This window comes from Acomys russatus, chromosome 29 (genome assembly GCF_903995435.1).
Source record: "Acomys russatus chromosome 29, mAcoRus1.1, whole genome shotgun sequence".
Classification (NCBI taxonomy): domain Eukaryota; kingdom Metazoa; phylum Chordata; class Mammalia; order Rodentia; family Muridae; genus Acomys; species Acomys russatus.
Genome location: NC_067165.1, coordinates 6,375,881 through 6,389,702, shown reverse-complemented (window position 1 = coordinate 6,389,702; position 13,822 = coordinate 6,375,881). Strand labels below are relative to the sequence as shown.

The 13,822-nt window shown below is 53.5% G+C and overlaps 1 protein-coding gene across 6 annotated transcripts in view; it reads right to left on the bottom strand.

The window, feature by feature from the left end:
* The window catches only part of Lrp8 (LDL receptor related protein 8), a 70,805-nt gene that overhangs the window by 20,731 nt on the left and 36,252 nt on the right, over positions 1-13,822 (bottom strand). For 2 of the 6 annotated variants that reach the window (XM_051171497.1, XM_051171498.1), the window contains exons 4-8: positions 8,924-9,052; positions 5,721-6,101; positions 4,772-4,894; positions 698-817; positions 500-625 (exon numbers count right to left, since the gene is read on the bottom strand). In XM_051171497.1, the coding sequence (XP_051027454.1) occupies positions 500-625; positions 698-817; positions 4,772-4,894; positions 5,721-6,101; positions 8,924-9,052 (879 nt within the window). Of the gene's footprint in view, positions 1-499; positions 626-697; positions 818-1,949; positions 1,989-3,882; positions 4,006-4,771; positions 4,895-5,720; positions 6,102-8,923; positions 9,053-13,822 lie in introns of all 6 variants that reach the window. The other 4 variants (XM_051171496.1, XM_051171499.1, XM_051171502.1 and 1 more) reach the window with 4 other exon arrangements.

The following is a 13,822-nucleotide window of genomic DNA, read 5'->3' as shown; positions in this document are numbered from 1 at the left end:
CATCCTGCTTTCTCTCTCCTCAGCCTTACTTCCCAGCCACCGTGTGCTGTATTTTATTTATCGATATTTCTTTTCTTTTCTTTCTTTCTTTCTTTCTTTCCTTTCTCTCGTCTGCCTCAGTCTTGGTGTCGTATGCTGACTGAATCTCTAGTGCCGTTGCATTTAATATGAAGAATTAAACAATTACGTCAGCTGGCTGAAGACATCACAAGCCATGCTCCTCATGTGAGCTGCCTGTGGTGGCTATGTGGTCCAAGTGTGCGCTGTGCAGATGTAAACACTGCGGGCTACCATGAGTGGCCCTAGCCATGCCTGTGGGTGTTAGCGTGCAGTGCGCTGTGCATGTGATGTTCGTTTGTGCTTTGAGTGCCGTGTGCACCCGACCTGCTTCCTAGTGTGTGCGCGCGTGTGTGTTTAAGCACTCCTAGCATATGTGGAAGTTTGGTGCATCCTAGACCCTCCAGAGTTGATCCCTGTCTATCCCTTAGGAGGTCCGTACCTACGGCTTTGCAGTTCTTGGTCAGTGTGTCCATCTCATAGCCAGGGTGGCATTCACACTTAAAGTAGCCCTTGTAATTCACACAGATTTGGCTGCAGGCATCTGGGTCCTGGCATTCATCAATGTCTGTGGAAGAGACCAGAAGTCAGAGCTGGCATGAGGAGCTGCATCTGCTTGGGTGGATGGGGGAGGGCTCACCACCACAGGTCTTCTGGTCCAAGAGCTGGAAGCCTGCTGGGCATGTGCACTCAAAGCCAATCTTGAGGTCAGTGCAGATGTGGGAACAGCCACCATTATTGTGCAGACACTCGTTCAGGCCTGGGGAGGGGACACAGGCTGTTGGACTCCTCTGCCAAGCAGGGAAGTGGCCCAGAGCAAAGCAAAGCCTTGGGGCAGCAGGCGGCTCCCCCCCAACAGAACCAGGAAAACAGGAAGCTGAGTGAACCAATAGCCAGGTGACTGGGAAGGAAGGGAGGATCAGAGGGCAGGTCCCTGGCAGGGCCAGTGGAACAAGGGGAACGCAGGTCCTTGTCCTCCTAGGCCACGGCTCCATCTGCTACCAGACTAGAGGCAGCTAGGCCTTTCCTGGAGCTCTGAGGTCTCACAAACACATTGCTTTCACGGTCCCTTCTTCCTAGTAACCTCTGAGCCTAAGCTTGCGTGGATAACGTTCACCCCTGAAGAACACCTTCTGAGTGCTTCTGCATATCCGTCTCCAGATTCAAGGCAGGTGATGCCACGTCGGCATGCTGCTGCCCTTAACAGATCCCTTCCTGACAGGAGCTGCCTCCTGTAGCTTTGTTCCTCCTCCCAGTGCTATTCTATAGGGTTGGCCAACCTGCAGGGGCTCCCTCAGATCTCTGTAAACTGCTGCCTTATTCCCCCTCCCGCCCCCTCAACCCCCACTATTGTATGCTTTCTCATGGCAGGGCCCAGAGTTAGTTTGCCTTTATTTGCTACAGCGCAGTCTCCAGGCCGGACCCTTCTTTACCTACGCCTGTGGCCAAGTCAAAACTCCTCTCCTACCTGGATCGGAGGTAGGAGCTTTTTCAACTCCCATTCATCTACCTTGCCACAAGCCTAGACCAGGATCGCCAAGTGCTGCAAAGGGTGAAGGGATTGCCAAGAGGTCATCTGGGACTGGTTCCCTCATTCTCCACCCCCTCACCACCTTCTGGAGCATCCTAGGGGAGGCCAGGACCAAGGCTTACCAAGTTCTCACAGCATCTCCTGAGCTTAGAACCACAGAACCACAGAAAGTTAATTCCGCAAGCCAGGGGAAAAAAAATCCCACACCACCCTTCAGCCCACCACGCCAAGCAAAGCAGAGCTGAGTGGAGCCAGCCGTGGCCATGCGTACAGCTGGTCGGAGCTGCCCATCCCAGGCCATGCACAGCTGTGGGTGTCCCCACCTCCAGCCGGAGCCATGCTTAGGGAATGTCCCCTTTACCCCTGGGCCTCCTCCTGTTCCCCTGGAATGTTGGCGCAACTGAAAGAACAAGACCATAGCAAGCCCATGACTTTGGGGGGACTGGGAGGAGCTCAGTCAGGCCCATCCCTGGGAAGCCTCCGACTTCTGGAGGTGGTCTGAGCCACGGAGGGGTTTGGAGTAGTTGCTGGGAGATCTACCTACCACAGGGAGTCATTCGGTCACTCACACCCTCGGTCACCTGTCTCGGGTTTTATTATTTATACCATGAGCACATCCATCCGTTTGTTTCCCACCACTCACTGCCTCACTCATGCGCCCTCCACTTCCTTCCTCTCTTTTTGCAGGCAGTGGCAGCAACCAACCCCACAGTTCTGTTTACCGGACACTTAGCCCAGTGCTATGTGTAGGATGGTGGCTGCTTGGGAAGAGCTCAAAATGACTGTGGCTTTTGGTGAAAGAAGGTACAGAGTGCCTCAAGGCCAGCATAGGTTGGTAGAAGAGAAAAGCTAGGAGATCCCAATTATTCTATCTCTGAACACCTTCTTTGGAAGGCCTGCAGGGAGTCCCCGCCCCGCCCTAATTCTGTGTAGCCTTGTAGAGGAAGGAAGAGGCGTGGTGTAGAGGCCTGGGTAGCATTCGATGTCACTTTCCCCAGCACGGTGCATACTTGCATGCACACACCTTCATGCACACACACACATACACATACACACACCAGCTTATGTGCAGAGGCACAGACAGGTCCTCAGGCTCCACAGACATGGAAACGCAGGCAGAGATGCATGAATGCAGTAACTAGGAGATGTGGGTACAGACACTGGCCTCTCACCAGCACAGACAAAAAGAACACACACGTGGGCACAAACGAGTGAGTTATTTCTCCTTGACGCGCCATGCAGAAGATGAGAATAGAATTTGGTAGGTTAGCAGTCCCTGGATAACTGCAGCTCTGAGTGTTGTGCGGAGCCAGGTTCAGCAGCTCCTGCTTCCCTGTCTCCCTTTTCAGGAGCCCTTTCTGGATCTCTTCCTGGGGGTAGCAGGGTGAGTATCTGTCTCCTGAAGCCCAGGCGGAGGCTCAGCGAGCTCTGCTTAGCTACGCTTCCTTTCAGCCAGTCTGGTTTTAATTAAATCCTCAGACAGTGAGCCAAGAGGTGGGGAGCCTGGGGCATGGTGATCCTCTGAGGATCCAGCAGGGAGACGCTGGGCAGTCTTCCCCAGAGAGGACAAGGAGGGGTCAAACTAGACTGCGTTCTCTGGGGGCGCCTTTGCCCAGTTCTTTGAAGTTCTGGCCTGAGACAAGCAGAGACGACTCTTCTGCATGCACACTCACTGGGTTCCTTGCCCCCCTCAAACTCAAAGCCTCTGCTCCTCCTGGCTCATCTACTTGTCTCTAGATCCACTGCAAGTCTGAGCTCTCCCCCATCCTCCAGGATGCAGATGTAGGATGTAGGGCAACGGCAACACTGCCGGCTGCTGGGATGCCCTCCTCCCATCCAGGCCTGCCTGGCCTGAGCAGTGAGTGGTGCCTGGCCATGCTTCTAACTGGTTCCCTGGCTGCCTCTTCCAGCCTTTGACTTTGTGAGGTGTCCTGCGAAGGACGGGAAGAGCCCAAGGGCGAAGGCCATGGCTAGACCAGCAGGGCAGGAATGGAGAGGAAGAGAGACACTCGCAGAGGGCACACACTCAGTTTGTATGCGGCAGAAACGAGGAGGCTGACTTTGCGAGAAACAGCCTAATGTTTAAAGATCTAGAAGGCACCGGAAAGGCCCCTGGAGCTTTGCGGCAATATAGAGCAAGAGATCCCAGTGGCAAATGGCCCAGTGTGAGGCTGCAGCTGCCACAGGATCTAGAGGACCAGAACAGGTGTGGAGGGCCTACATCCCGGCCGGATGCCAGGAGGGTACACGGTGCAAGCGTTAGCTCAGCTGTTAGGTATAGACAGGTAGCATACCACACTCTTTCTGAGGCTCATCCGACCAGTCCTGGCAGTCCCTCTGATCATCACACACTTTCCCGCCGTCCACGCATTCGCCACTCTTACACTGAAATCTGCGGGGACCCTCACAAGTTGACTCTGTCGGGCCAGACAAGAGAGTGGACAGTGCCTGTGAGACGGTGGGTGGGAAGGGCGGGGCTGGGTGGGGTCAACCAAGGCTCACAGAAAATGAACAGAGTTCAAGCACCAGCCTTAACGGGTGTCTTAGGGGACCTTAGGACAGACTGTGGGGCCAGGCCTGTAGAAGCTCCTCTCCCAGGACAGAGCCTCATCTATCCACACAGGGGGTCTTCGTCTGTTCTTGGGGGTGCTAGGGTCTTGGGAAAGACCATGCAGCAGCACTATAGAGATTGAGTCTGGACTGACCATCTCCCAAGGAAGGGGGCTGTTTGCCTCATGAGCTTTGGATAAGGTACACTGCCTCGCTGCCCACTGACTGTAATGAGCTCCCCCAGATGACTAGTGGGCAGGGCAGGTGGTGAGGTGAGCAACCGAGCCACGTGACACTGAAAGGGACTCTCTGGCTGCAGGGCTTCAGTCTGCTCAGTCTGCCAACTAGTAAGGAAATCCACAGACAGTGGGGGTGGGGGGTTGGGGCTAGATTTCCTGCAGTGCCCTGTAATGCCCCCTTAGCCCTCTGCAGCGTTTACAAAGTGATTAGAAGTCCAGTTCTTGGGCCCTAGAACCCCATATGCAAGTGATAATGGGCAAGTAAATGATGCTGAAGGGTAAAAGCATCTCAGAGATCAAGGGGAGAACACCCCCCAACTCTGTTCTCTCCAAGCTGGGGTCACAAGGCCTCTCTCCTCGCAGAGGCTCCGCCTCTCGTCTGGACCACACGCACCCTGCAGGCAGCCAGTTTCATCACTTCCATCCAGGCAGTCGTTTTCCTGGTTGCAGCGTTTGACTACAAGGACACAAGTCCCATCGCCACACTGGAACTCATTCTCACCGCAGGGTCCTGGCGCTGCGGAAAAGAAGGTGAGGGGAGGTCAGGAGCGGTGTAGTGACAGCCTTCCCCCACAACCTCACGTTGTCACATCCACCCCTGGAAAGAATGGAACCAGTGGCTGAGCTTAGGAGGCCTCAAAGGACACCTAGGCAAATCATCTCTAGTGTACACACGGGGAGACTGAAGCTCAGAGAGGGAGAAGGCCTTGCCAAAGGTCACACAGCACTCCTGCTTCCTGTTTCCCCCGTCCACCACCTCAGCACAGACATGAGGTTTTCCCACTGACTCCTGGGTGTGCTCATGGCTTAGTGATATATGGTCCACTCAAGTCAACCGTTCCTGAATGCGCTGAGCCTTGCTGGGTGTTGGAGGGAGCCCGGAGACTAAGGGCCCGTTTCCAGAAGCTCAGGTGCAGACAGAGATGGGGAACGCACAGATGAAGATAGCACTGTGTGGGTTGGACCTGGATGAGAGGGACGGCAGGGATCTGCCAAGTCCTGGGAGGGACCCAACACAGCTGAAACAGTCAGTAGAATCTGACAGGTCCAGTGTGCAGACCCTCCTAGGACTGAGGTCTCTGGGTTGGGTGGGGACCGGGACGGGGTAGAGAACCAGTGCCTGACTGCCTGTGACAGGAAAGGGCAGGAACAGGTGTGATGCAATGGCCACACAGCAGAGACAAAGGCACAGTGAAGAAGCCAGACCTGAGCTCCTTAACAGCCATGTGACCTCCCACAAGTGACTTCATTTAAGTCTCTGTGAAAGCAGGGTATGTACTCCCAGTAGGAGGGGCCATATCAGCAGGCTCTGGGTGGGACTGGGTGACCTGTAGGGGGCTTACAGCAGTCAGCCTCGTCAGACTTGTCCTTGCAGTCACGGTCGCCATCGCAGCGCCAGCCCAGGTGTATGCACTCGCCGCTGCGGCAGGTGAACTGGGCGGTCGGGGCGCAGGCTGCTGGCGTGACGGAGGTCCCCTGGCCCGCTCGCCCGCAGAGCTCGGCCGCCTCGTCCGAGCGGTCCTCGCAGTCGAACTGGCGGTCGCAGACCCAGCGCTCGGGGATGCAGGAGCCGCCTCCTCCACAGCGGAACTCGCGGGGCGGGCAGGCCGGGTCCGAGCAGCCGCGCTCGTCGCTGCCGTCGCCGCAGTCATCGTCGCCATCGCACACGAACACAGAGGCCAGGCAGGAGCGGTTGCTGCACTGGAACTCGTGCGGGGCGCACACTGCGCAGGACAGAGAGCCGGTCGGCCGGCCAGATCCCATGCCCCATAACCCAGCCCGCTGCTCCTGCTACAGGGGTACAGGGAGGTCTAACCCTCACCTACAGGCTAGAATAGGTCCTGCTGGAGAATGGGAGCTGACCTTGGGCCATGTTTGCCCTTTCTGAGTCTCTGGGCTTCACCAAGTACACAGAATTTCTGCCCTGCAGCCAACAGCATGGTGGAGCTGATTAGTGCTCCAACACTGCAGAGCATCATGGTCTTGATGGACCGGAAATCGTCTGTAACATGGCTGACACCAGATGACAAGGCAGGGGTTTGCCCACTTGTGGATAGTTGTGTAAATAGCTTATAGAGATTAAGTCTCCAGAGTGGCATCTACTACCCTCACCTCACTCCTGAACATACCTCAGCTCTGGCCACCCTGACGATTTGCTAGGCCCAGGGCACACAGCTCCCCTCCAAGGTTTTATTCAAGCCGTTCCATCTTCTGGGAACCCACTGTAGCCCCACCATTGCTTTCCCAGCCCCAGGCCCAAATTCCACCTTCATCCATCACATGCTTTCTGTTTCCTGCTTAGGAAGCCTCTCTCTCTTGCAGCCTGCTTTCTGTGTGCCTTTCACATCTACCCCACATGGCTGGGTTCCGTATCCTTCATACCCCATGCACTATTCTAAGGACTGGCACGGAGCTCCTTGCAGAGTGTGGATGAAGTGATAAAGAGCAGGCCCTAGCCCTGTCTGGGACCTGGGCTTCCTCTCTCTGGTAGGCTAGTCTAGAGTCCACAGCAAAGGCCTTAGAGACCAGCCAGCCCAGTTGCTGAGGCCCCAGAGACGGGAGCACCTCGCTCACGGTCACTTATGACAAGATCCCCAGAACTTAGGTTCCGGGCATTTGCTTCTACTCTGACTCATCCTCTCAGATCTCCTGCTTTTTGTTTGTTTGTTTGTTTTGTCCTTGAGTGTCACTACTTTATGGCATCCACCCCTTGCCTCCTTCTTTTCTCTCACATCTTCAGACACTAGTCAGAAATGCTATGGCTCCCACCACAAACACGGTGGTGGCAGCAGCTCCACATCTCTCCACATGGGGGCACCCTGAGCCCACGTTTCTATGTTCTGGTGACAAGATGTCAATTCACTGTTACTGAACATAAAATAAAAGCGCTATCTTCGGTGTCGGAGATCGTGTCACGTTCTTCTGACAGCTCTACCAAGTCTTTGACAGCTACATTTTTCCCCCTTCTGGGCTTTTGAGATGTGGGGGGGGGCACCAAAGGGAAAATCACATCCTCTCTGGGGCCTCGGCTCCCAAGATTGCTGCTGCCGACACCCTCTTTCCTGTCCAGACACAGCTTAGCCATGCCCAGGGACCAAAGTGCCCAGTGCTTCATACACTCGATTCTCAGCGAGGTTCTGAAAGCTGACGGTAACTGGCAGACCCCCACCAAGGCCAGGGACCCCACTCCTTGCATTCACAAATGGAAGGGGTTCAGAGAACTGGAGACAGAATGGCTCTTTCTCAGCCCAGGTCACAGGGAGCCTGATTAGCCTTTCTCTTTCACCTTTGGTTCCTAAAATTACCAGGAAATGTCCCTATCCCAAGATGCCCTAGTCAGATACTCCCATAGTGGCTTTATACTGGAAGGGCCATTGAGTACAAGTTGGGGGTGTTGAGAAGAAGTGGGGGGAACTACCATGGGTGGATGAGTTCTCACAAAACAATCACAGCTGAAGTCAGCTGCCATCACTGAGGCTTTGAAGTGCAGGTCCTAGCCTGGATCCTTGTTACCCACCCCCATCCATACACATTCTGCTTCAGACCCATCAACCCTCTACACCTGAATCTCAGAAGCCTTAAGAGGAGATGGCCTTGCTCCCGAACCAGAGGGATGGCTGGGAGAGACCAGGTGGGGGTGGGGAGATGCTTGGAGAGGCAGTGGCAGGCAAGTACCTGGCGCACACCCTCCCGCATGACCACTTGTATGTACCTCAAGCCCAGGCTAGTAGCACGGCCAGTCTGTGGTCCCCAGGGGAAGACTGAAGGATCACCTTATTGTCCCTTTTAGAACCTTACTCCCCACCTGGCACATGGCAGGTATCCAGAGAGCCAGGTGTGGTCATCATTGTTGCCCACCCCACCCCCGCCCCACCCCCATCCCAGCATCCCCATCCTCCGGCCCAAACCTTGCTGGCCTGCTCTCTGAGGAGGAGATAATCTTATGTTTGAAGTTCAGCCATGTGGAACTGTCCCAATGACCACTTCCATCTGTCCCTGCTGAGTCTGCTTCTCTGCATGCGACAATGTGGCCCAGTCTGAGATTTCAGCAACAGTAGTCCTTCATTCCCTAGGAATCTTGTCAGCACATGCCCCATTCCCAGTGCCGCCAGTGTCCTGGCACAAGACATCTCACTTCATTCATCCAACCCAGTTTTCGATCCCCCCCACCTCCACCCCTCCCCCGCTTGGAGATCAGTAGAATCAGCAGAATTGCAGAATGGATGAGCAAATGTCAGGCATGGCAAAAAAACTGGGTGTTAGACCTGAATTGGAATCTCAGTTCTATCCCTCGGCAGCCCCGCCCACCCCCCCCCCCCCCCGGCACGTTTCCTCCCTTGTCTGAGCCTCAGTTTCCTCAACCCATAAAACGGGGATGGTGATGGCTAATCATGAGGTGGTCCGTGAGGATGAAAGAAGAAAACGTCTCCCGAGTGCCCAGCCATTTCTGATGTTCTCCTCCTTACTCTCCCCTTTCCCCCTACCAGGCCCCACAGAGAAACAGGCCCCTGTAGCCCTGCGGCTGCCCTTCTGGCCTTGGACTCACAGGTTGGACAGCCGGCCTCATCGGCTCCGCCCTCACAATCCTTTTCCCCATCGCAGCGCCACGAGGCAGGCACGCACTTGTGGCTGGTGGGTCCGCAGCTTAACTTCTCGGCAGGACACTCTTCACTGGCTGTGGAGAGAGACATCCATGCATGGCTTAGCTAAGGATGACACAGGACATCCCACCAGCCAGCCCTGCTACTTGGTATAAGTCCCCAGCACTCCACCAGGGCCCTCTTGCTCCACGTCTTCAGCGGAAGCCAATCCGCTCCAAAGGCTTTCTTTCTAAGTCCTAAATCTGGCTGCACCCCACACAGCCTCACCTAACACTCTCTCATGGTCTCCTGATCCAGACGCCCAAGTCTTTCTTGATCCAAGGACCCCTCCTACACACTTCATCTCCCCTTTAAGAACTAGCAATATGGAGCCACCACACCCTTACTATGTTTCAGCTGGGTGCCTTTGGGTGAGATATGCCTTACTGGACCTCGGTTTACCTTCCGATCAGCATCTCTGCGATCTGAAGCTGTGGGCTTGGAAGGACCGTCAAAGCCTCAGCAGCAACAACCTAAGTCTCTGCAAAGATGGTGTGGAGCCCACCACGGAGAGCAGCCTCCACATGCAGGGCCCAGCGGGACTGCGCAGCTATAATTACTGCAGTCGCAATCAGAGGCTGACTCAATCAGGGGCCTAGAGCCCCAGGGCTGATTCTCAATTTGGAGGAATGAGAACCCTATTCAGGACTAGGGGAAGCTCTTCCTCCGAGCTTCCCCTAATCCACGTGACAGCTGAGGCAGATGTGTCTCCGACCTCTTTGGTTGGCTCCCCCCCGCCCAACCCCCGCCACACGCCCCCACCCGCCGCCTTCCACAGTGTGCGGGAGTCCCAGCCTCAGGTCTCTGGATTGTGCCCGGCACAGTGCTAGACATTTCCATTTGATCTTCATAATAACCCAGCAGGGCGAGGATTATGTCTTGGCCTCCAGCATGGAAAGTGAAGACGTGGGCTCTGAAGGCTGGCTGCCTGGGCTTGAATCACGGCTCAGTCATTCACTGGCCACGTGACCTTGGCCTAAAATACTTCTTTGTGTCAGCAAAGTGTTGATGACACCACGACCTGCTGCACTGGATCGGTTTCATGACTAGATCAATGTCTGTAAAACGTTTAGAAGAGCACTGAAGCCTAGGCTTCCTATATGCTGCCCGTTGTTATCATCCACACATAATGGATGAGACTCTTGAGTCTTGTGTGTCCATTCAGTGGCTAATGCTGAGCACGCTGGGTACCAGACATGATGGTAAGAGGCCTGAGTGCCAGTCACATACACACACAGCAGAGAATGACATGAGGATTCGGCAGCTTTGTCTGATATCAGGGACTGGGCACAGTTTGTAGGCCCAGAAGAGGGGTGACCCATGTCTCACTCTGATCTCTGATCTGTTTCCTCTCATTTTATTTCTGTGGCTGGAATGAGATGCTACGAGAGATGCATAAACGTGGCCCAAGGCAAGAAAAGGCACAGAAGAGTGGATGGGGGCAGTGGGCGGGGGCAGGCGTCTAAATCAAGGTCCCCAAATGGTACACGTTGCTCTGGGAGGAGTGGGTCTTCAGTCCCATGTGGATCCAGAAGCTATCCCGTGGGGGCACGTGTCCACTGGGAACACAGTGGCCATTGTTTGGCCACTTGCCCTAGAAGACGGTGGTGCGTGCTTTTAATCCCAGCACTCAGGAGGCAGAGGCAGGCAAATCTCTGCGTTCAATGCCAACCTAGTCTACAGGGTGAGTTCCAGGACAGCCAGGGCTACACAGAGAAATCCTGTCTTTTTTTTTTTTTTTAAGAGGGAAAAAGGCTGCTTTGTGCCTTGTTTGGAGATAACATTTCTGTTTGTCACCAACAACGCAGAACCTTGGGCCCCTCTTGATACTTCCGAACACAAAACAACTAGAACTGACCAGCTGACAGGCCAGAAGGCACTCTAACCAAGAGTCTGGGACTAAGGGGGCTATTAGAAGCTCAAGTTCCTGGGCCCCAGGCCATATTAACTGGATCTAGATGTTTAAGGACAAGGAATTTGCATTTTTAAAAAAGTGTTATATTTTTCTTCCACTGCATGTGTGTCTGCTACGTGTGTGCGGGTGCTGGTGCAGGAAGGAAAAAAAAAAGGACATCGGATCCCTGGGTGCTGGAGCCTGAATTCAAGCTCTCAGGAAAAGCAGAAAAAAAACCTGAAACCTGCATTTCAGTGGCCACTTTCAACTCCAGCAGTTCCCAGGTATCTCTGTGGGAGAACCCCTGACTTAACAGCCTGATTACTGAAAAGAGATGGCACACCTCGTCTCTTTCTAATACCAGGGCGCCCTAGAAGTGATGCTGGTGTTTGAATGCTTGCAAGCCCCCAAGAAAGCAATGGGGGCGGGAGAAGGTCACCCCTGAGCAGTAGCCCACTCGGGAAACTAAGCCTCACGGGGGAGTTGAAAAGGGCCACAGTTACAAGCACGTGAGTGGGTCAGGCTGCTCTGGGCCAAAAAAACCCACTTGTTTTCCCTTTCCACTTTCCACCTAAGCAGTGGGGTTAGTGCCCTCTTATAGAAGAAGCTGCAGAGTGGATTAAAAACAAAATGTGGTCTATATATACACGGCGGGATTCAGCCATAAAGAGCAAAGTTATGTCATCTGCAGGAGAAGGAAATGCAGCCGGAGATAATCACATTAAGCAATTAAGCCAGACTCGGAAAGATAAATATTGCATGTCTTCTCTCATTTGTGCTCCTAATTTTATATGCATATATAAAATTAAGTGTGTATATATGACACTAAAATAGAAGCAAAATTATATACAGGAACAAAGGGGCTAATAGGGGAGGGAGGGGTGGAAGAGGAGGAATACGCTTAACACAAGGTACTTGTATGAAAATGCCCTTATGGAATACAGCGGCACGGATGTGAACGCACACAGTGGTGTAAATGCTCGAGGTGGACTCTACGCCCTCTATTATGAAGATCTGAGTGAGAAAACAGCATCTCTGAGGAAGGCACCCTCACCAGACACCAATCTGTGGGCGCCCTGCATAGGCACTAGAACTACATGAGATAGAGTTCTCTATTCACAACATACCCAGGCCGGTGTGTGGCACTTTGCTTTACTATCCAGAACCAATTAAGAACCAACTCGTCATCCCCCTCACTGTGAACTCTGACAGGCAAGAAGGCTGCAAGTACAGATTCCGGGAGCACTGTTCTCAAAGGGACTGTGGCAGTAGGGTTTCCTAAACTGAATAGGACAGCAGTCCTAAGATTCAGAGACATCAAGTAACTCACCCAAACATGCACAGCACATGAAAGACGGAGTCTGGGTCCCTCACAAAGGCCCTGTCTTTCCATCAAACCACAGATGACTGACAGCCAGCCCCAAACTCTCTTCCTCGAAGCTGAGGTGACAGGAACAGCCTTTGGCCAGATGCACCACCACCTCAGTGCAGCAGGCAGCCGATTGAACTTTTAATGAATATTTATACAGTTAACAGCATAACCTTTCAACAAGGACAATGATTAAACAATCTGTCTGCTTCCTTTCTTTATAATTAATAAGGCATTTGCTGTGTCCCTAAATAGACAGTTCTAATTACAGGCTCTCAAGGACCTAGCAGTGCCTGCTACCAGTCCCTTCACCCTCTAAAGAGCCAAGGCTCTTGGAACGCCAGGACAAAAGAAGCCAAGGAGGTCAAGTTGACAAGCGTCTCTTGGAGTGACAGCTCAGGGTCCAGACATGGGCAGGTGGGTCAAATGCCTGTCTCTCTTGCATCCTTACCGCCTGCACTTCTCTCGTGATTTAGCTCTTTCCCCAAAGCTGGGACTGGGCCTGGCTCTCCACTCCCGAGCTGCCGCAAGTGCTGATGGGTATCTCCCGGGCAGGGGGCAAAGCCCGGAGAGTGTTAGTTGCTTGCTGAGAGTCTTATGGAAGGAGTAAAGCTGGGTTTCCATTCCAGGTCTACCCTACTTAGCACAACAGGAGACAGGGCTGCTTCTCCAGCATGGCCAGAAAGGCCAATGGGTGCCCACTTAGCCTTTCCTCAGGAAGGCTGGGCAATGTGACCATCTGATATCTACTCTCAGGGTCCTTGAAGCCTAGACCTACAGGCAAGCTGGTACGGGAGAAAGAGCCCAAGGTTTAGAATTGATAGCCTTAGGACCATATCTCATTTACTAAAGTCTTTAGATAAGACATTTGACTTCTGTGCTCTCTGGGTCTCCTCTGCTGAAAATGGAGTTGAAAGATTCCCTAGGGCTGGGAAGTGGTTTGCATGAGGCAACGCAGAAAATCCCTACTCTCAAAAGCCTGGAAGACAGGTGGAGCTCAGGAGAACAGTTGCTCTTGTCTTGTCCCAGGCAATGAAAATGTAAATGCCTGGGGGTGGGGTGCTGGTTCCACCTCTGGGGAGTGCACAGGAGCTTGTGTGTCTCGTGTTGCTTATGGTCCCCACCCTAGTGCAGCCTTTCCCTCTGGGATAGATGCTCCCAAGGGACACCCTTGGCTGGCTGTCCAAGGCAGAAGCAAAAGTCCCCACTGCCAGACAACATTGGCGAGGGGGCTTGAAATGCCACCCCAAAGTGACTGAAGGCATTTATTAATTTCCTGAGAATCTTGTTGCAGAAATCCAAATCCTCAGGCACCTTTTCCAGCTCCTACATTAATAAATTAAGGAAAAAGGAAAATGTTTGTTGTTAGTACCTGGCGGCTACTCACCAGCCTGTAGTTTTAGAGGCTTGAGCTTTAGGGACAAACAGCTTCCAAACGGGTATTGTCTGATCTAAAGGGACTGGAGACTTGGGCCATAAGGAACCACTAGTGTCACTTGGCTGGGTCCTTGTCTTAGGAAGCACACCCTTGCACCCTGTCTC